This window comes from Aulonocara sp. 'chitande type north' Nkhata Bay, linkage group LG23 (assembly GCF_057382095.1).
Source record: "Aulonocara sp. 'chitande type north' Nkhata Bay isolate Kocher_YH1m ecotype deep benthic linkage group LG23, A_spYH_male_GT1.1, whole genome shotgun sequence".
Classification (NCBI taxonomy): domain Eukaryota; kingdom Metazoa; phylum Chordata; class Actinopteri; order Cichliformes; family Cichlidae; genus Aulonocara; species Aulonocara sp. 'chitande type north' Nkhata Bay.
The window spans coordinates 44,659,632-44,681,758 of NC_141365.1; the positions used below are offsets into that span (position 1 = coordinate 44,659,632).

At 41.2% G+C, this 22,127-nt stretch overlaps 2 protein-coding genes across 3 annotated transcripts in view; one reads left to right on the plus strand and one right to left on the minus strand.

Moving 5' to 3' along the window:
• Positions 1 to 22,127, plus strand: part of LOC147302735 (protein NLRC3-like) — a 330,634-nt gene that overhangs the window by 34,684 nt on the left and 273,823 nt on the right. The gene's annotated exons all lie outside the window — the stretch shown is intronic.
• Positions 8,502 to 11,240, minus strand: LOC147302737 (uncharacterized). Of its 2 annotated transcripts, none has more exons than XM_086284522.1 (5): positions 11,165 to 11,240; positions 10,658 to 10,969; positions 9,258 to 9,374; positions 8,946 to 9,004; positions 8,502 to 8,654 (listed from the first exon to the last, which is right to left on the minus strand). In XM_086284522.1, exons 1-5 carry the CDS (start codon positions 11,238 to 11,240, stop codon positions 8,502 to 8,504), a joined length of 717 nt encoding a protein of 238 aa, XP_086140648.1. The 2 variants fall into 2 exon arrangements, with proteins under 2 accessions (XP_086140648.1, XP_086140649.1); XM_086284523.1 differs by having other exon boundaries at positions 8,946 to 8,991; positions 9,257 to 9,374.

Here is a 22,127-nt window from a genome sequence, read left to right on the forward strand (position 1 = left end):
TTCACTCTTTATGTTTCTGAGTTTGTTTTGTGATTATAGTTCTGGTTTCTGTTTCTGTGTCTTCACTGTGTCCCACGTCTCCTTACTTTGGACTCTGTGTTATATTTCCTGTTTTACTTTGACAGTCCTGTGTTACTGTTTCCTGTCTCGTGTGTGTAATTGGTCCCAGCTGTGTTTCCCTCCTGTCTCCCGTTCCCTGATTACTAAACTGCGTCCACGCCGCCGGCGCTCCTCTCCACAGCTGGATTCCAGGATTTCAGAGCATCCAGCTGTGGTGAGTGATGGAGACACTTTCTCTGCTCCCTCAGTAATCAGGACAGTTTATTGAACATCAGAGGACATAAAGGACTGTTTTTCACCTGCCCGTTCTGAACCTGGACATTAAAGACTGCTGGCTTCAAGGACATTAATCCCAGTGTCAGCCAGCCAATAACAGCCTGTGTTTTTCAGCTCTTTAGGAGTCAGAAATGAGAAAGACACAGACTGCTAACCTCTCCCTGCAGGAAATAAGCTCCGCCTCTTCCTGTCCTGTATATGAGTGATTCTGACATGAGACACAATGAGTTTCCTGTTTATTGTGACTTAAAGCGAGCAGCAAAGACACTAAACTGTGTGTTTCCAGCTGAAGCTGCTTTTTGTGTTGCTCCCACAATCCTGTCTGAAACAGTCAGTGAGGAAAACTCAATGTGACTTCAGAGTGACAGAGGTAAGCGACTCATGTTGTAACTGACGTCAGACGCCGGAGATTTTGGCGGAAAATTAAAGCGAATGGTAGTTTAGAATTGAACAAATTCCTTTAAGCTTCAGTATTACCAAATACACTTATCAATAGTCTTCTAACTAACAATATTTGTCTAAATCATCTCCAACACCCTGGAGAACAACGGGGAGAGTTTAGAGGCTCTCCAAGATTACATTGATCAGTGCTTCCAGGATCTTGTGATGAAGAAGGCTCAGAGTGCAAAAACTTCATCAAAACCCACCTGAAGCTGCTGGAGGACACGGTGAAGAACATCGCCTTTGATAGAGTGCATCGCATCGGCCCCATGCGGGCTGCGACCGGGAGACCACGTCCTACTGTGGCCAAGTTCGGCCACTTCAAACAAAAGGAACAGGTGAAAAGTCTCCGTGTCCATCGGTGTTTCTCCACGTCTCTCTGCCTTCTTCGTGTCATCTCTGTGTTTCCCTGCTGCCCTCATGTTTTCTGCTTTGTCTGTTAGTTTGTCCCAGTTTAGGTTGATGTTCGCTTCTTCCCTCACCTTTGTTATTTTCACTGTAAATAAATCTCCACTCGCATCTCCACCGCCGTCTGCATCTTGGTCCTCATTCACTCCACCACACGACTGCTGCCCCAGCTGTGACAACTTTTGATGTTTCCTCTACATTTACCTTTAAAAATTATTTACTTTGCCTTCTTTGGTATCATTTGGTATCAGATGGCCGACTTCTAAATGGTCACCATGGTCACCACCGAACTTGAGGAGTTTGCCCCCTCACATATACTAATGTGCCACAAACAGGACTTTAACATCACCAACCATTCCTATGTTATTACGGTGTATCCATATAACTGGCCCACCCTGTACAGTTATGCTTTCATGTTGACATACTGTATTAACACAATTCAGGAGCGATTCTAGGATCAGAGCTTCGGGGGGCTGAGCACCCAGAGAGCTGCCCAGCCAGCCAAGATACACTTTACTGGTCACAATGAGACTTCTTCCCCGTCTCTGTCCCTGCATCCTCCCTGTCCTCATGTTGTCTTCGCCTCCTTTATCAGTCATCATAATTTTACCATCTCTGTGCAAGTCTGCAAATTTCTTTATTAAATCAAAAGATTATTAAATCCATCAAGTCTCTCTGTGCCTGGGTCCTCGTCACAAAACATGACATCACTGTTTTGTACTTTTTAACAATTTAATCCCACATTTGTGAAAGAAAAGCAAAGCACTTTTTTGAAAAGTCTGTAACAAAACCATCAATTCTGATCAAGGTTATTTAAATGCTGCCAAAGAAGAATGGATTGGAATAAAAAAAATACATATCCTAACCTTAATTACTGGAGGAGAATAATGAATGATGCTCATAGTGAGTAAGAAGTAAACTGAGTGCATATTTTGGACAGAGATTCACTTTTAATGTGTTTGTATAATATAATACAGATGCATAAAAACACTCCTGAAACAGAATAAATTATTACAAATAAATTATTACAAAATATTAAAAAATATTATGGATACTTTTGTTGTTAAAATGTTACCTCTCAACCAAGTTCTGCCTTTTATATTTTTAGTAGTAGTGTGTCACACAAACAGGAAATATTGTCAAAAAAAAGTAAGTAAGTGCTGAAGCACCCCAAAAATGAACCAAAGCACCCCAAAAATGAACCAAAGCACCCCAAACATGAACCAAAGCACCCCAAAAATGAACCAAAGCACCCCAAAAATGGGCTAAAATCGCCCCTGTTAACAAATAATAGCCCAACAGTCACTTTTATGCTTACTGTAGCTGTTAGCTAAAAACACTAATTTAGCCTAGTTTGCCCTGAATTCAGCTTTGACAGACATGATCGACTGTTTCCAGTAGAATTCCTCGTTGTCATCTTGTTCCCTCTCAGAGCCCCGTATGCTTGCAGAGACCCCTACAGTAGGGAAATGTGCCAAAGAACGTCCAAAACATTGCATTTTAGGTTTATTTATGCCTTACACACAATCCCAACACTTTAGCTAACTTAACAACTTTGGCTAAAGTCTATAGTTAGTCTTACTCGTTTGTACAACATTTCTGGATCGCCACTGTTTGAAATGATATGACATATGACTCTCTTTTTTTTTTTTACTTATGTAACCCGGATCCAACATTGAGCCATATTCTTCCCACAACGAGTGCAGTTACGCAGTTAGCTTAATCGGGATTGATGGTACAGGGCATTGAGTCTAAATTTAGTCTCCCCAAGAACATTCCTCTCCTTTCTGTTGCTGTGGGGCGAAGCTGAGGTTTTCAGATCCACCACGGTCACACGCACAGGATGGGAGGCACTGGAGCTTAAATGCACTCCTATGTCACACTCCTTCCTTTCCCCCTACACCACACTCTCAGTTTCCTTTTTTTCCTCTCTGTCTGTTTATCTCTCGATGCACTGGGATTTTGTGGATCACTTACTCCCCCGAGGAAACAGGATTCCGTGTCGAGACATCCAATTTCTCAAATCCATTCTTATGCGGATCAGCTGAAATATAATGTGCAAATCAAACTGGATCATTATTACAGGAAACTTTTAATTTTCAGAATTTATCATCTGATCATGAAAATGGGCAAAACCAATACTGTCTTTAATGTGGGAATATCACACTGCAGAGCTAGTAGCACTCTGGGGAGCTGTTCTTCATTTCTTTTTCACTTGCTCCTGTGCCTCTGTAAAAATTGTGAAAATAAAAAAAAGACACTGGAAGAACCTTCAGGCAAGCCATTAATATTTTGTCACAATTTGCTTTTCAGTGCAAAAACAGAAGCAAAAGCCATCTCATTTACCATAAACATTTTACATTAAAAATCTGCCTCAGGTCTGTAGATTTAACTCATTTGCGTCGGTATAGTGTCACCAAACGATCAGCAAACCTTAAATCAAATGCTTAAACCAAAATGATTTTGTAGAGCTTGTCACGGGTCCACAGGATGTAGACTCACGCTGGGTGTAGTACAAATAATGCATTTTTGAGTTGTGATGGGTGAAGCCTTGTTACATTTCTGCATCTCTCATTTTCATGTATCAATATTTTGGAATATCTCAGTGGATCTGAAAAGACTGGATAGCTCAGCTGATACAGGGGGATTGATGATAGCTGCTGAGTTCACACGCTACTGTTCTCTCTGCCTTGTTTGAGTAAACCTGAATATGAATGCTTACTGGTAGGCCAAATGCTAAGGTTTTAAAAAGCTGCATAAAATATCACCAACGGCAGCCACTGGAAGGGCCAAACCAATTTAAATATGAGAATTAAATATGTGAAGATTTTTCTTGTTTGCCTGCCTTTTTTATACCTTGAACCTGTCTGTGTAACTTTAACTGGCCTTGAGCTGCAGTCCCTGTAAGGTAATAAACTGCTGAGTGGAATCAAATGTCAGGAACATACAGGTAATGCTGGGAGGGCCCCCCTCCCAAAAATGCAAGCAATCAGTTGCAAAGAGGCTTCACGTACTTTTTTTTTTTTGTGTCCCGTTTGGATCTTTAGCCATCAGAATTGTTGTCTTAAGGCCAAGAAAGATGCCAAGCGGATTTATTTTACCAAGTGGATCATCATGGCCTTGCCATATTGGTCCATTTGATTGACCTTTATTATAATTATGAATTTATTTTATTTTCAGTTGCTAAAAACGGGACAGACATGACTGTGGGATAGGACAGGGGGAAAGAATGAAAGAGAGGGAGAGAAAGAAAACCAAAGGGGAGAAGAGATGGTGAGAAGGGGGGGAAGAAAAAACAAACAAAACTCCTGGGTCACCTGTATGGAGAAAAAAAAACAGAAGAGAAAGCAAACAACAAAGAGCAACATAATAAAAAAAACAGCACCCTCACAATAAACTAGCTAGCAGTAGATATCAATAGTTACTAAATAATAAACAATATTGTGCAGCACGCAAGATAGACAGCGCACAATGTGCTTTGAGGCAGCAGCCAAGAAAGCTGTAGTCCGCGTCTGTGAATACCCATGTGTACACCTGTGTGCACACCTGTGTGGATCAGCATGCTTGCATTCCAAAGGTTTCTCCATGTAATGATCTGCTAGGGAGTGTGGGGGAGCCACAGCCCCGTCCTCCATGGTATGAAGCAGGTATGGAGGAGATCAAAACTCCAGACATCCAGAGGCCCCCAGAACACAAGAGACCAAGGAAGACCCACAGAGGGGCAGCCGCGCCACTGTCCCAGTAAGAGCTGAGGAGAGTACCAGATGAGGGCTCACTCAGCAGCCGCAGAGCAGAAGCCAGGGGGAGTTGCAGTGACGCGCCCGTGAGCTCCGCTGGCAGCCAGCTGCGCCTGAGTGACCGAGCCCCAGGCCGAGAGGCCGGGGGCACCCCACCTCCGAAGTGGCCCGAGCGAGCCCCAGGCTCCAGGCCCCGATAAGCGGCCGCCAAGGAGTGAGCCGGTGTGTACCCGGACACCCACCCCCAGACACAAAGAACCACCAACGCACCGACACCTGAGGGAGTCCGCCACTGGCAGGGGAAGTGGTGGTGGGGGGAGATAGGCCTCCAAACCTTGGAGGGCCTGAGATGTCCCCAGTGAGGTGGCGTCTGATACCCAACCTGACATATAGACACAGACATACAGGCACACACAGATACAAACATCCATTCCCACCCTCATGCTCTCATATGCACTTACTCCACACTCAACCAACGTGGAGACAGACATAAAGAGACGCTGTACACACGATCACACTCCCCAAGCGTACTCTACGAACCGGGTCTAGGTACCCTTGCCCCTGGAGGGGGGAACTGCACCCAGATCCAGATTGTGTTACCCTTTTCCTTGCGGTGGGGAGAGGCAGACCGCCCCGACTCCGCAGCAGCAGGGAGGCCCCACACCCCAGACCGCAGTCGGACGGCCAACTCCTCCTCCTAGCCCCCCCGCTCCAGCAGGCCGCAGAGAACGGGGGTGAGAGAAGACTCCAAACGACATATGACTCTCACTGAAACAGCAAACTTTGTAGAAAACACAACACTTCTGATTCTCTATCTAGCTGTTTGCTCACAGCTGTAGATTACATTATAAGTGGTTGTTCACTCTTGTCAATAATTACATTTCTAAATTCTATTTGTGCAGTTACATGTAAACAAAGTCCAATATTGTATCTAAATGATTGTGTTATGGTGGGACAGTTTCCAATTTTGTTGTATTATTGTACTAGGTATGACTGTGCAAGAGTTATCTTATCTTCCTTGCTTGCACCACACTCTTTGCAGAAATGGTGCACAGCAGCACTGCATCATGTTATTGTGTTGTATAATATACCAGAACTAATACAAAGCAATATCCATGTACACTATAGGTCCATGCCAATGTGCCCAAATGGGACCTCCATAAATGGTAAGGGGCGCAAAGGCACTTTAAGACCAGTGGGCACACCGTCGGTGCACATCCGCTCGGATGCTTTTTTCTATTCATTTATTTCCCTGTTTATTTATCGATGCACAAAAGCAATTATCTCAGAGACACCATCCTCTTAACAGAGACTCAAATCAGGAACCTGCAGATTATTAGTCAGCAGCTTTAACTTCCTGTCTTTGTCTCACTAAACCTTCCACGTGGAAACTTGAGCTGCCCACTCAAGCACAGTAGGCTTTAACTGGCTCTGCTCAAGTCACTTCAGTATCTGAGAAACTGTCTCGATGCATGCCAAAGAACACTTTGACAATACGCTTGTGTTGAGTCAAATCCACCACAAGCATATTCTATGGCAGTTTAATTCCACTCCACATAAAAATAGTCACGTATTATTTCCCCCCACCACACTTCCTGCCAGTAGCTGGTGCCCCCACCCACAGTGCATTAGTGGTTCTCTGTGTTTAGTGGCTCACTCTGGGCGGCTGCTCGGTGGGGCCCGGCCCCCTGGCTCTGTTGGGCCTGTGCTGCGGGTGGGGTGCCCTCAGGTCTCGGCCCTCTGGGCCCATTTACTGCTCAGTAACATTTAATATCTATTATTTACTACTACTTACTAGCCTACTTACTGCATATTATTGGTTGTTGCTGTGGGTTCCCCACTGTGTTGGTTTTTCCTTGTGTTTTTCAGCAGATGATGAAATAGATTTTCAGTATTTTTTCTCTCTTCCTCTCCATCTATTTCTCTTCTTCTCTATTTTTCCCTCTTCTTCTGTTAACTTTCTCCCCAGCTTATCTTTTTTCTTCTTTCCTGACCCCCGTTCTGATTCTAATGACTCAAAATAAAGTAAAATCATCATCAAATATGACTATCAAGTGGACCAGTATAGCAAAAACCATAATGGTGGCAGAGGCCACAGAGCCAAGTGGCAGGATTTTCAACGTTCAAACCAGATAAAAAACAGAAATTAAATGGTGTTAAAAGCCATGAATTAAGGCAATTCATTCACAACATAATTACAAGTTTTACTGGACGTTAATATTTTTCTCTTTTTTCAGTGCAAAACAAACTAACAGTACACATGATGCTGGCAAGTTAAAATGTCAGTGTCTTTTATAGATAGCATGTCTAGCATCATAGTTTTATAGATCACGTAGTCAGGATAAAAACTCCATCTCTGATTATTATTGTACATGACTGTGACATGCAGTGGCCTCAGCATCATGATGAAGGCGACCGGAGGAGATAGTTTGGTAGACATCGATGTTTTGCCGATGAAGGCTCATGTAGCGGTCCTCTTTGTCCTAAACAACAATTTACACTGTCATTTACATTTAATTAAAGTGCAGCTTAAAACACAGACATAATGCACTGCAGCCTCGGCACAATTAAGTGTAAAACAGAACTATGGAAAACTGACAAACATCTGGCGAGTTTCAGATCCTGTTAAGTTAGTTAGACCTGATCTGTTTTCTCTGTTAGGATAAAAACATCAGAGGTCATGGGGTGAAAAATACCTCAAAAACAAGACTAGCTATGTCTACAACTAATGTGTGGTGTTTGAAAAGAAACTATGAGATACTTTGAACACCACAGTGGCTGCTGTATGCAGTAATGTGCTCAAGTGATTTCAAAGGGTCATTTCATGAGTGCGTCAGTAAAAGTTTTCACCTGCGAGGATTTCTCCTCAGGCTGTAACCACAGGTTATCACAGCCACACTGATGAGTGAAGCAGCAGCAGAAATGATGGGAACTGTAGCCATGAACTTCATGCCAGAAGAATCTCCATCGTCTGTTGAATGTTGCCACACACACAAAAAAAACTTCATTTTGAAAACATGAAAAGTCACGAAATTTGCATTAACCTGTTATATGAAGGTGGAAAACATGTTTATCTTTTCATTACATTAGAGTTACAATTGCATCATTCAAACATTTCACTGATGAAATAACACCAAAGTTGTGATTGGAGCAGTGTGAGGTAGACTATAGTGAAAGCAGGAAGACTTGCACCCTCCTTATTTCACCTCTTGTGTCTACACTGAAACTTTTACTATGTCTAAAATAGAAGTGCATAAAAGTGGAAGGACAGTAGAAGGTAAACCACCAACATTGTTTAAGCCAGACTGATCTCTCTGTTTATCTGGATGGACATTGTGTTCAAATTATGATGAGATGTTTGTTAAAAAACAAAACTAGTCTGATACAAAGAGTCATGTTTGCCACAGTTTATTGTGTTTGTATTGTATTAAATCTGAGAGCCTGAGTTGGAGTATTATGACTGAATGGTCTCCATTACTGGGAAACAACTATCCAGTGTGAAAAGATGGACGTTTATTATAATATATGAATATTATTATATTAGTATGTCACCTAAAGTTTTATATACTTTAAAATGTTTCATAGAGCTTTATTATCCACTCCCACAGTTCCTGTGCTTCTTGCTGAGCGTGTCTTGTTGTCGTGTTGATGGTTCACTGAGATGATAGTCTGGTAGGAATCACTCGATGGCTGCTGAAGGTTTGTATAGGGCTGATCTGGCTCATCGTCATCCTTTAGAAAAGTGAAATATTTTAGGTATTAATCAAGTTCAACCCGGTCTACCCACACACTCTATTGATCTTTAAATCTCTCCATCTGTTGCCTGGATTATTTAATGTTTCTGCTCATTTCTGTAAGAGCTTCTTCACAAAATAAAGGACACTGAAGTTGGCACTAATAGTATTATAACACTAATCTGTAATTATCTATATAAGTAACATCCTAAAACATAAATGTACATGTTTTATGTTTACTGGCAAACTTTTAACTAGCTGCTGTAGATCGTAGCAATAAATTGCTCACCAAACCGTTGGGATTTTCAGGTACAGACACTCCAGATGTTCCTGACCTTAAGCAGCCACGTTGATAAGAAAGGATGTCAGCATTAGTGTAACACTATTCACATTCAAACAGAGAAAAATCAAGTAAGAACATCTACATTTATATTATCTTCTATATTAATAATGATAATTATTTTTGGAAGGATAAAAAGTGTTCATTCTAGACATGATGTTTAACATACAGCGAATTCTCATTTATTGAAATGCGATGTTTCCTTTTACTTTCTCTACATCTATATCATCTTTGAATTACTGCAGCAAAAATAGTCTCACCCATTACTTTTCCTCCAGTAGATAAATCCCACGATAACTCCAGTTATAAAGATGATCACAACACCGGGCAGATAAACGGAAAAAGATTTGTCTGCTGAAGTGTGGGCCTCGTTTGTGTCTAAATCATTGAAAAGATGCATTTGTCAGTAAAATCATTTACTTTCATTTCCTGGAAATCAAAACACAAATCAAACACAGTTTACGTCTACTGAAACTCTGAGTGAAGTAATGAAACCCCAGTTTTATAACCACAGAGCTTTAAATATTGTCACTGTGCTCTTTTCTTTTGTCTTCTTCTTCTTTTGCATCTTTTCTGAATATTACTATGAACTGAAATTGGTCCAACTGCTTATATACATTCACTGGCCACTTTATGAGGTATACTTGTTCAGGGTGTAACACAAATATTTCAGTGTTCATTTCATTTGTCAATCACATGTCAGCTTCATCTTCCTGGTTAAATAAAGGTTAATAAAATAATAAAATGTCAGCAAATCAATGCTCAAACAGAGCAACATGGCACATGTTACTGGTCCCAGTGCTTCACAAACTGCTGATCTGCTGGGATTTTCCCACACAATCATCTCTGTTCACAGACAATGGTCTGAAAAATAGAAAATATCCAGTGAGCTGTGATTCTCTGGGTAAAAATGCTGTTTACACATCAAACCTTGAGGCAGAGCGGACCACACTGGATATCACTGCTGTCCTCTAACAACAGCAAGCTGAGGCTACAGTTTGCAAGTCTGGACAACAGAAGACTAAAAAAACGATGCCTTGCCCGATGAGTTGATTTCTAACAGTTCAGACTGCTGGTGGTGTAATGCTCTGTGGGGGATTTTCTTTGCAAACTTTGGACCCTGTAGTAACCACTGAGCATCATTTAAACACCACAGCCTGCCTGAAGGTTGTTGCTGACCACATTCATGTCTTTATGCCCAAAAAATACCCATCGTCTGATGGCTGCTTCCAGCAGGATACCACACCATGTCACGGCGCTCAAATCATGTACGGCCTGCGCAGTCACCAGATCTCAATCCAGCAGAGCACCTTTGGGATGTGGTGGAACGGAAAGTTTGCTTCAAGTAAGAGCAGCTGACGAATCTGCAGCAACTGTGTGATGATGTAATTTCAATATGTCTTGAGAATCTTTGAGGAATGTTTTTAGCGCCTTGTTGTGCCACAAAAAATGAAGACATGTTTGATGGCTGAAGGTGGTCCAACTCGGTTCAAAGATGTACCTGATAAATGAGTCAGTGAGAGTATTTAAACTGCTGTCAGTGAAAATAAGAAGAAAAGAAATGAACAAATTACAAGAATAAAAAACACATAAGCAGGTCAATACAATGCTGACACAGTGCTGAATAACTGTGTCAGATAAAGAAACCAAAATGCATTTACCTTCCACAGTGACACTGATATGGACAATATATGTCCCTTCAGTGTTTGTACACTCACAGGTGAAGTTCCCACTATCAGCTGGTGTTAAACTGGTCAGCTCCAGAAAGGCAGTCTGATTTTCTTTTGTTATTGAGAACCTGGGGTCACATTCCTGAGTAACGTTCTCTCCGTGTCGATACAGCAGATGACACTCTCCTCCTGTGTCCCTCTGTCTTTTGATCTTACAGATAATCAAAACAATAGTAGTCTGACTTTCCTTGTTGCAAATCCGAGTGACATCGTGTTCTCTCCTGACTGTCTTCACAACAGTCTCTGTAAACAGGGACAGCAAAATACGGTAAATACAAGATTCAGCCTGTGTCAGAGAGGACTTTAGTTTCTATATTTTGTGAATGTTAAACCATCTTTTTAATCCCATAATAATGTGTTTAGTTTAAACTAAAAGCAAGGAGGTTATAAATTTAAAAATATTAATAATGCATAATGAAAATAGTTTCCTTGTATTACCTTCAGCATCATGGGACACAGCTAGTGGTAACAGCAAAATCAAGCAAAGTTTTGATGCGTCCATGCTTGTTAACATGTCTGTAAGCCACCGACAGTGAAGAGGAAGATGTGCGGAAAGAAACAAGCTGAAGCTTTCCTGGCTAAGCAGACGTCAGACTGTTGCCCTTCACGGGGCAAGTGTGAAATGATGTAAAAAGGAAGTGTACTGACAGGACTTTCATATTAAAAGGCTGTAAAGTTGAAACACTGTGCGAGCTCCCACACAAAAAGAAAACAGGCTAATTTTTCTTTATCACAGAGGAATTATTACACTGCTAACTGTCATGTTCGCTGAAACTGAAGGATGGATAATATTGTAAAAGTAACAACAAAACTACCATTTATCATAACATTATAAGCATTTTAAACTAAAATAGCGTGTGTTATGGTTCAAAATATTGGGGATGGAGACAAGAGGAAAAACCACAATAACAACACTGGTCCGGTCGGGTTGAGTCAAACGATGATTTTAATGAACACACGCGTGGGAGATGGGCACTGATGCAGACAGCCTCAGATCTCAAAATGGTGGAGCATTGCTCAAACTCTTATAGCCTCTGGTGCCTCCACCTTATCATAAAAAGCCTAAACATTCACATGCTTTCTCTCACACAGCGCCTAAGCTACGACCTTGGCTCCCCGTCTATCTGCTCCTGCTGAGATGGGGCAGAAAACTCCAGTATATTCTGTTCTCTTCTAATCAGACAAATAAGACAATAACTTTCTGCGAACAGTATTTCTTATAACTCAGCAGTATAATGCATCATAAAACAATATCATTCATTCACAACAAGTCAGCAGTTTAATGTAATGCAAATCAGTTTAACTAATGCAATAGTTATCAGCTTCTTCTAATTCAGGAGAATAATGCCAACTAAAACTACATAATAATTCACCATCTTTAATTAGGGGTCTAACATGGCATAAAATAATATTATAATCTAATAATTCCCCCTGATGAGCTCATTAGAATAATGAGCTCACCAACACCCCATAATCCAGTGTGGCTGGGTTCATCTCTTCTCACTCCTGAGGTCCTTTGTCCCCCTGAGGGGCGAACCATATGTGGGATGACCTCTATGTTTGCGCAGTTCAGATGCAAGACAAACTATTATTCCAACAATAGCAGGTACAGATGACACTCCCCAGGTCTCCCACAGCTTTATTTGGTGCTACCTTATACCCTCCAGACGTACTCAGACTAGAACCTCTGTCCAAGGAGCTTTTAGCCTTTATTTTATTGCTGCAGCTACCAGTGTCGTCCAGTTGGGTGATCCTCTGCTCTTCATTCTTCAACCTCAGGGGTTAGACAACCCTTCAGTCGTGGCACAGATCAGGGGATTATTCTGCCCCGATTTCAAACAACGATCTGTGTATCCTCCAGAAAAAGGAACAGGAAGGTGTCCCCCTTTTTGCCCAAGAGCCTCTCGAACTTCGTTGGTCTGGTGTTCCCGGATTTCCGCCAACCCCTTCATGGTTATTGCTGTGTTTATGGGATCCATCCTTTTGTGGTGACTAGCTGGAGCCCAAACGCCATGACCCTTGGACCCAGTTGGTGTCTTGGCAGTCACTGTGTCTGTCTCTGCTGCGGAGGATCCTCGTATATCTGTGACCTCGTCTGGTGTCTGTTCCTTTCTCTGTAAGAGACAGAAAACCAAAACACCTCTCTTCCTAACCCTAATAATCTAATGTTGTTATCTACTGACCTTCTAGTGATTCAAAATTGGTTTACAAACATTCAGAATGTTCCAGGGACTTATTCTAATCATATCCTATGTGTGTGTAAGCGTGTTTGCATTTAGCCCTCTGCACTCAAAGTCAATACCTGCAATATATCAGTCCGGACCATCACGCCGAACGAAGCTTATGACCTTCAAAAGACCAAGTGCCAACTCGTTATAAGCACATTTGCAAGGTGTGTCTGAACATTATTGAAACCACTCTTTTTAACAAAAGACAAAGAAATTAACAAATCTTCTAAACGCTATTCAGTTCATTTCAATGAGTAATGATTAAACATGAAAGTGATAGTTTATGCTTTTTCACTGATTCTCTAAAAGGTCCGTCTTCTCGGACCGCTATTAGCTTAAGCTTTACCATTCCTAAATTATTAAAGACACAAATGAAGTTATAAAATGTTCAAATAATCCTTGTTTGATGTTAAAGCTCAACTTCCCCCCCCCCCCTTTTTTTTTTTTGACACATCCCCATGTGTCAAATCAACGGAGCTAGAACATTAAAAGAAAAGGTTAGGCAGCTACAAGGTTTCCCAGATCGTTAAGGTGATCTGCGTGTAATGTTCTGACTCAGGTATTTAATATTTTAATAAATGTCGTTTAATTAACTGCCACTATTTAAACTAAACTTAAAGACATAATTGAAGAAAAGATCACAAAAAATAACATGATATCAGTGTTTTGTAAGCGCGTGCGGCCTTCTATGCTCGAAGCCTTTTCCCTCAATAGATCGGTCAGACATTCGCGCTGACTGTAGCTTTTAACCCTTATTAACTTGAGCACAACTCTACAATGAGCAACAAGTTGCAATATGTATAAAAATGATCATGGTTACACCTGCAATGAAAAATTATATCATTATCCTAACACCTGTAAATAGAAGATTCATCAGAGGTTATAACCATCACAGGAACACAGATGTTAGTATAAGGTCAAAAGCTTCAATATATGATCATCGATGCAATACTTGTTGCATGATTCTCATACAATAATAATGCTGATATTAAAATAACAGTAAAACACCCCCTTTTATCCCGTTTCGCTTGACCCATAAACGTTTATAAATGCCTCTTTTAAATGTTATTTCCCCCTGTTCTCCCCTTCCTGACCACAGCAGGGGGATCTTAGTTTTGAATCAGCCATGAATCCAGCTCACCTGATTCATCAGTGAGCTCCACCGTCACTGGCGTCTGACAGGGTGGCGCTGCATACTCTTCCTTTAATGTCACTATTTTCAACCTGTTAATTAGAGTGTTTAAACCTGAAGTCGACTACGTCCACAACAAGTCAATACAGCTGTAAATGTGGCCAATTATCAATCTATTACCAATCAATAACAACAGATAACTTCTATTTTATGCATGCTTTTAATCAACCACTCACCCAGAGGATCTCCAATCCCAGGAAATTCCTTCTCCTCCTTTAATGAGTCTGTCCTCCTTCCATGCCCTGGTAACTGGTCCATCCAGAGCCATATGATCTCAAATATACATAAAACAAGCCAAACCACACCTTGGTCACACCAACTCTCTTCCGCCCCGAAGATGTCCAATGCCATCCTAGTATGGACTGAAAGTGGCTTTAACGCTGACTGTCCTGACAATCCATCTTATAACATTTCCTGGTCAGATCTGCCAATCTCCGCCCCAGGGTTTTAACTATTTTGCAATTTTCATTAGTTTCTATGTTTTTTCTAGTTTTGCCTCCAGATTTTCAATTTTTTTTTACCAGTTGGAATCAGTTTTTACCAATTCTTTGCTAGTTTAGTCTAGTTTTTATTTTCCTGAAAATCCTTAGTTTCAGTTTAGTTTTAGTTGTGTTTTGCAAAAATTAAGTGTAACAAAATCTCAGTTCCATCATATCAATCATGCTCTTCTGGTTATCCTTGGGTGTTGAGACTAATAACTATTAACTCTTGCCGCACCGAGTGGTCCTAATTTTGGTTGAAGTGAATTGATAACCTTTTTGAAGGCGATTGTTTCACACATTTATTTAGATGTCCCAGTCCTGTTATCTCGGGATACATCACGCTGCCTTATCTGGGGTTAGCTGTTTTCGGGGGATGCGGGTTGAGTGGGGGAGCTCTTCAAGGTAAGCTAGGTTAACCTTCTTGTGTGAGCTTTTCAAGTGCACTTTAAGGTTTGTGGGATTTTTCGTGTCATAAATGTCCCTCATAACCCCCTGATGGCCCAGTAATTCATTTTTGCGCACTGTAGTACACATTTAGTTTTTGCTTGTAGCTCTCATACTCTACTTGCCACTCCTCTAAGTCCTGATGTTTCTTAGCGAGGACAACAGTACCTTTAAAATTATATCACATGTGTGGGGGTGTGGCCTTGCCAATTGTTTTTCCCACCTTTTCAAAATGGCTGACGTGCCCACAAGCACATTTTATGGAAGAAAGAAAGGTAAGCTTGATATTTACATTTAAAATGTTTTGTTAAACTCAGATTTTTATTAATTTTCAAAGAATAAACATCTAGTAAATGATTTGAGGGGTCTTTAAGAATTAGGCTCATTTAGTTTCACGGAGAACATGACAAAATATGGTTCACTCCACTTGCCTGAAATGGTTAACAGTCCAAGGCATTTCAGTTGTAGAATGGGTGCAACAGTAAAACATATGTGAGATGTGGGAAGTGCCAAATGTTCCTTTGTGTCTCCAAATAAAAATAAAAATCACAGTACTTCCTCAGATATCATAAATGAATTGACTTTTGTGAAATAGAAAGCCCAGTGCAATCACTTATTCCTGAACCAATGGCTTACAGCTAGTGAAGTGTCAGTGACTTCTAAGTTGATCCCTGATCTACATTTTTATGATATTGTTATATAAATAAGTTTTAATATCCTGCTTACAAAAATTTCAGTGGAACATGTAATCTTCTTAAATAGCTCTTGAATGTTGTTAGTTTCACATTCGTGATCAATGAACTCCCCTTGTGCACTGTAGTGCACATGTTGTAAAATTTAAATAAAATTAGTTAAAAACAATTTTGTTTTTGTAATGTGTTTATTTTACCGTCCCAGCACTTGATTTATCTTAAAAAGAAAAAAGAAAAAGAAAAAAATGAAAATACTTTTCCCTTTTTTCTTTCCCTGGGTCTCAGGAGGACATTGTGTCTCTCTCCACTACAAGACTCTTGCTATATCTAAAAAACAGTCATATTCAAAGTAATCCTAAATTGGACTCTGGCGCTTTCTCCCGACTTTTCCTGACATGATTCTGCGCGTGGACGGAGCAGCAACACAGACGACTCGACTAACGTACTGCCTTGACTTTACTATTGCAGGGCACGCACACATCAATGCAACTAAACACATTTTGCTATAAATCTAGTTAATTTTAGTTAGTTTTGTGAACATTCAGTACAGTTTTAGTTAGTTTTCCTTTTTGTTTTGATTTTATTACCGTTAACGCAAATTTTTCCACTTCTAGTTTTCGTTATTTCATTTGTTGTCTTTAATAATAATAATCTTCTCTGCACCCTGGAATAAACATAATCAATATGATCAACATTTTGCTGCGTATCAATTCACCTTTTTGATTCAAATGCTCCAGCCTTATGTGGTTTGTGACATGTGTTGATCTAAACCTCCACTCTGTCTCTAAATGTTTGAAGAATTTTTCAAGTTCGGGGTCAAATTTTGAGAATTTGACCATAAGTGAAAGTTATGGCGTTATCACCCCCTTTGGGGATTACCTTTTCCAGTTTTGATGATATTCCTCCCCATTCTCTATTTTTTGCAAGTACCCCTCTTCGGTGGCGAGAAACTGTTGGTGTGATCAAGCGGGTGCTGTAAAAACAAAAGCTCAGGACAGAACAGTCACCAATCATGTACTTCATTCAAAATTAACAAATATCAAGCTTCATATTGATCCTCTTAGTGTAATGGTACATTTTAATTTGCACTTCTCAAAACTGAAAACAATATTCTCTTTATTTTACTCTTGTTCTTGTGCAGCACCACCCCTCAGCACATGCCCCTGTTATTTTATCTTACTTTTAAATTGTTGACTACTTCAAGAAAGCGCCCAAAAGACGGGGACCAGTGTTTATCATTACATATCTCCATTTTGAGTGTGGCTGTCTATCATTCCCCTGTTATTCATAGACCTCGGTGGAGGTTTTTTTTTTTTTTTTTTACCTCTATAAAAATTAATTGACTCTTTACAGTGACCCACTATGGTTAATAATAACATGTTCAGTCATGAGTGGAATCAAACCTTTTCTTCACTTTAGCATTTAACATTCCCCACCATATAATATGATACATTAATCGAAACACAGCTACTAAAACACAATTTTCTTAATGCAAACATCAGTAACTCAAAATTAGCAACCAAAGGGTTCAGCCTGCAGTTCACACTCCTGTGAAGCTACAGCTCTTTAGTCTCTGTCATCCTTCTGTTCTTGCAAAAACAAAACATCCACCCTTCTTTTACAGGCTGGGTGAATTGTCTGTGGACATTCAATAATCCTAAAGTCGGCACCGTTTTTGTCTCAATATCAAGTCAGTTAAAACTTTTAGTCGTCAGTCCGTCACAGTCCAGTCACATGCATACATCCACACACATTCATACCAGATATTGCTGATAATGGAGTCTCACGCGCAACCTATTCGAGCCTCCATCACCAGCAAGATGACGTCATCATTTTAAAGGAAACAGCTCCTTGTTTGTTTTTTTTTCTTTTTTGGACTGGATCGACTCGCTGCAATCCTTTTAGGCTCAGGACTTCTCATGTGATCAATGTCCCATATAAGTGAATTTCTCCCAAGCCCATTATAATCATGGAGAAAAATACTTTGCGACTGTTTTCAGTAAGAATATTTTATAGCGCTTTAAAGTTCAATCTCTCAGGCCTGGATTAAAGAGCTGATTTGTTAAATCAGGAACTCACAAGATACCAAAATATCACCACCGGTGGATCACACCTCTCTGATGTTCTTATCTCAGTGCACTGTAACAAAAGCAAAAACAAACGTAACCAATAAAACACTCATATAATAACAAATACTGGGGCCCATTACAAACATGTCCAAAGATCAAACCCTCTTTCTCTATGTTAGAGAAAGAGAACAATCCAAACCTCACTGATAGAATCAACCTAGTGTCAAACAAAACCCAAAAATCAACCAAAACTTCACACACTATATTGTGTAGGCATACAGGTACCGTAACTCCTTTTTGCACTGACAAATACATGTTGGATTGACTTAATTCAATAGTGGACACTGGTTGCACACAAATGTTTTGCTTTGGCAGAAACTTAAACAACTGAGTCAAATCAACACAACCTTTTCATATTCTCTCCGAAATAAAACTCACACCGTTAATTCATCATTTTCACTCTGTACCACTGCTCCTTATCAGGCTGTGTGAAGCACAGTAAACAATTCAGTGGAGGCCTTGAGCCATAAACAGACATCACGCACAGACATTGTTTTCACAACCAAACTACTTTAGACCTTGTCCCCTAAATCTACACAGATGCCCTCTGTGTGGCATGAAATGCATTTAACCAATAAACAATCAATGGCTTCTTATTGTTGTAACCGACTCCATATTTGGATGTTTGTGTGCAGCATTTGTTAGTAAAGCATTCTTCATTGCAACAGCGTGTGTGTATCACTCTTTATTGCACAAGCTTGTAAATGTGTGTGTGTGGATCACTCCTCAGTGAGTTGAATCAGCATTTCGATTTTTTTTTTTTTGCACGTGTGTGTGTCATTTCTCACTCAATCAACGAGTGCATATATGTGTGTTTCTCTTCATTCTGAGTCAGTGCATGTAGATGTGTGTGTTTGTGTGGGTGTTTGTGTTCATCACTTTCCTGTTCTGGTGTTCTGGGTAAACCACGGCCTGAAGCGTGCCCTGGGGTCCTGCCCTCCTCCTTTTCAGTCTGTTTGCATCTGTTGGTGCTGCTGCTCAAAGTTCTGTCCATACTGGTTCTGGCCCCAATTGAGGCAGTGCTTTTCTCCAGTGTCCTGCAACTTCTCCCTGTTCCACTCCTCCTTAACTTGACCCTTTTTCTTCTGTAGCTTCTTCAGGGCTTGCTCCTGCTGTTGGAGCTTCTTCGTCAGGTTTGGCGACCTCCTGCTCCAGCAAGCTCCGGCCTGATTCCAAGTCCTGTGTCTGGGACTCCAAGCCTGATGGGTTCGATTATCAGCCAGCTCCTCCTGAGCCATGGTCAGTTTCTGCTCTGATGCCTTGAGCTCTTACTGAGGGCAGAAACCTCAGAATCTTTTCCGTCCACTTCAGATTGAAGTCCATCGATGTTTTCCTTGCTTTGCTCCACGGCCTTTTGCGGCTCTGCTGTTCGGCTCTTCTCAGAGGTCAGCTCCTGGCCGAGCCCCGACACCTGTGCCTTCAGCTTATTTTCTCCTGGTGTTTTGTCCATTCTGAGGTGCCTCCTGACCTCAGTTACTCCTCCTGTCTCTGGCACGCCCTTTTTGCTGCCCGACGATCATTGTTGGTCCGTCACTGTCCTGCACAGTTTTAATGCAGAGTGGTTAAGGTCAGCATTGTTTTGCTCGGCCTCACTTTTCATCTGGGCTTAATGGGCGTCTCATCACAGCTCTGTCAGCTGACGCTGTCTTTTTCCATATGGCAAGAGTGTGAAGAGTGTGTGAGAGGGGTGTGTCCGATCAGGCACAATGCTGTTGGCTTTGCGAATGCCTCGTTTTCCAAATCCAGATGTTTATTTGTCACGTACACAGCAACAGAGAGAACAGTCTGTTGTTGGGATGGCTGAGGTCCTTCACGATCTTCCTGGTCTTGGTCCAGCACCGCCTGCTGTAGATTGAGTGCAGGTCAGGGTGCTCAGAGCGGATGGTGCGCTCAGCTGATTGCACAACCCTCTGTAGAGCTTGTCTGTCCGGCAAGGTGCTGTTCCCGAACCAGACAGTGATACAGCTGCTCAGGATGCTCTCGATAGTTCCTCTATAGAAGGTGGTCAGAATCGGTGGTGGGAGCCGGGCCTTTCTCAGTCTTCTCAGAAAGAAGAGACGCTGACGGAAATCTCCCCGTGTAGTGAAACGGGCCTTGGATTTAACGCTCTCCGTCTCCGCTGCATGAGATCGTTTTCCTGCAGCACTGTTGACATTTTCAAGTTGTTGTTGTGGGTCCAGCTGCTTTAGCATTTGGTCAGGGTCACATCAAAGATGGTAGAGGAGAGAGCAAAGATGGTAGGGGGGAGAGCAGGAGTCCAGGGTCAGCTTCGGCTTTCAGGGCCGACAAAGCAGCCTGTAATCAAGCATAAAGAGAAAAAACAAAACAAAAACAAAACAAAAACAGATGAACAGGAAAATGATGTTATTTTGGCTGCGTTATTCAGAGAGGGGAGAAACAATGGGACCAGGCCCTGTGTCAGCCTTCTCTCCCCCTTTTTTTGTTTTTTCTCACCATATAATCCTCTCATAACCCACCAAGCTGACAGGACATCACAGGTACATGTTAAAATTCTTAAGATCGTGTTTAAAAGCACAAAAATTGGAATTTTCTTTCATCTGGTAATCACTTGTATTAATCAATCAGCAGAAAACATGTCACAATTTGACTTTTCTAACCACTAAATTTGTCGTGTTATCACTGGTTGGTCAGACCAGTGCCTTTTTTTTTTTTTTTGAAGTTAAGTTGTTGTCCTGCAACCCAGAGAGTTTATTTGTTAGTAGTGGATAAACTTTATTATTTAACGGCGGGTGTATGTTAAGTTTCACTGCTTTAAACTTGCTGGAAAATCTTCACGTGTTCATGAGTGTAAGCTGTTTCTTCATTGCGTGTATGTGCGTTTGTAGGTGGGCTAATTTAACGTTTTTTCCTCAAACAAGGCATTTCTCTAACATGTGCCTCTCTCTCACATTACTCTGCTTGTGTGTGTTTTTGTTTCACCTTTTGTTGTGATGCTCCGGAAGCCTTCCCAACCTCCACAAGTCTGTTGGCCCCAATTTTATGTGTTAAAGCTTCTCTTAATTTCTCCTTTAATTCTCTGCTAGCTGCTGTCTTTTCCACAGCTGCTGATTCTTGCTGAGTGTGGTTTCCATTACTATAATTTGCTTCGGCCGCTGTGCTTGTGGGGGCAGTTGGTCCAGGCCTGTAGCCACCTGTATCAACACACTGAGAGATTTATTTAATATCATTTTCCTCACAATCTTACTCTGCCGGCTGACGTGCCGGTCTTAATCATGCTCGATTTGTCTCTTCTATATCAAAACCCAGCCGAACATCAAACATTCAGCGTAGTCATTCAAAACCTTATCTGTAGTATTATAATCAGCAAAATCAGCGTTTTAATTACAGGCATGTATCATTATTTGCAAATCATAATTATAAAACTCAAAAACACGCTAAACAGCAACAAAAGTCCTCTGTGCGCTCCACAGCTCATTTGCATGTTCACACACAGTCTAAAAATAGCTCGCAGCGCTGCAGTGCGCTGTCGTCACACACAGGGTCACACAAAGCTCAGGCAAAACTCTTTTATTTTATATTACAAAGACGTCTTATATTTACAATCACTGACAGGCCTGACAGATTCAGCGCCTAACAAATTCGACAAATTTAAGTTAACGGGTCCAACCGAAGAAACCGAAGAAAGTCCAACTTTTTTGTAATCAATCAAACAGTATCTGTTACTTCTGGAACAGTTTCTGACCTAATTTCTAAAGAGCACCTACACAATTTCGACAAATTTAACCATAACGGGTCCAACCGAAGAAAGTCCAACTTTTTTGTAATCAATTAACCAGTATCAGACTCTAACTTTATCTGGCCTAATCCCTAAGGTCCCTAACTCAATTTAACAGTATTCAAAAAAGCACATCACACCGTTCCAAACGGTGAGGAGACTCTAACTCCTAGCTTATTTCAGGATGCCCTGTACCCCACAGATAAGCCAAACTGAACTAACCCTGTTCGCCGACAGGTCAAGACCGCGCGTCCACGGCCAGGAGGGAGCGTAACCTCCGGGCTATGCGCTTCTTAGCGGACTCTAACCGCCGTTCTATAATAATTTATAACAATTTGAAACACCAGTCAACGCCCTAAAACAAGAGTATGACTAAGGCAAGTGCCACCTAGAGGTCAATGGGGACTCGAACCCACAAACTGACCACTCAGGTCCACTCTATAACCAATTTGGACTCTAACCAACAAAATGACCAATTCCCTATCAAACTACTTGAGA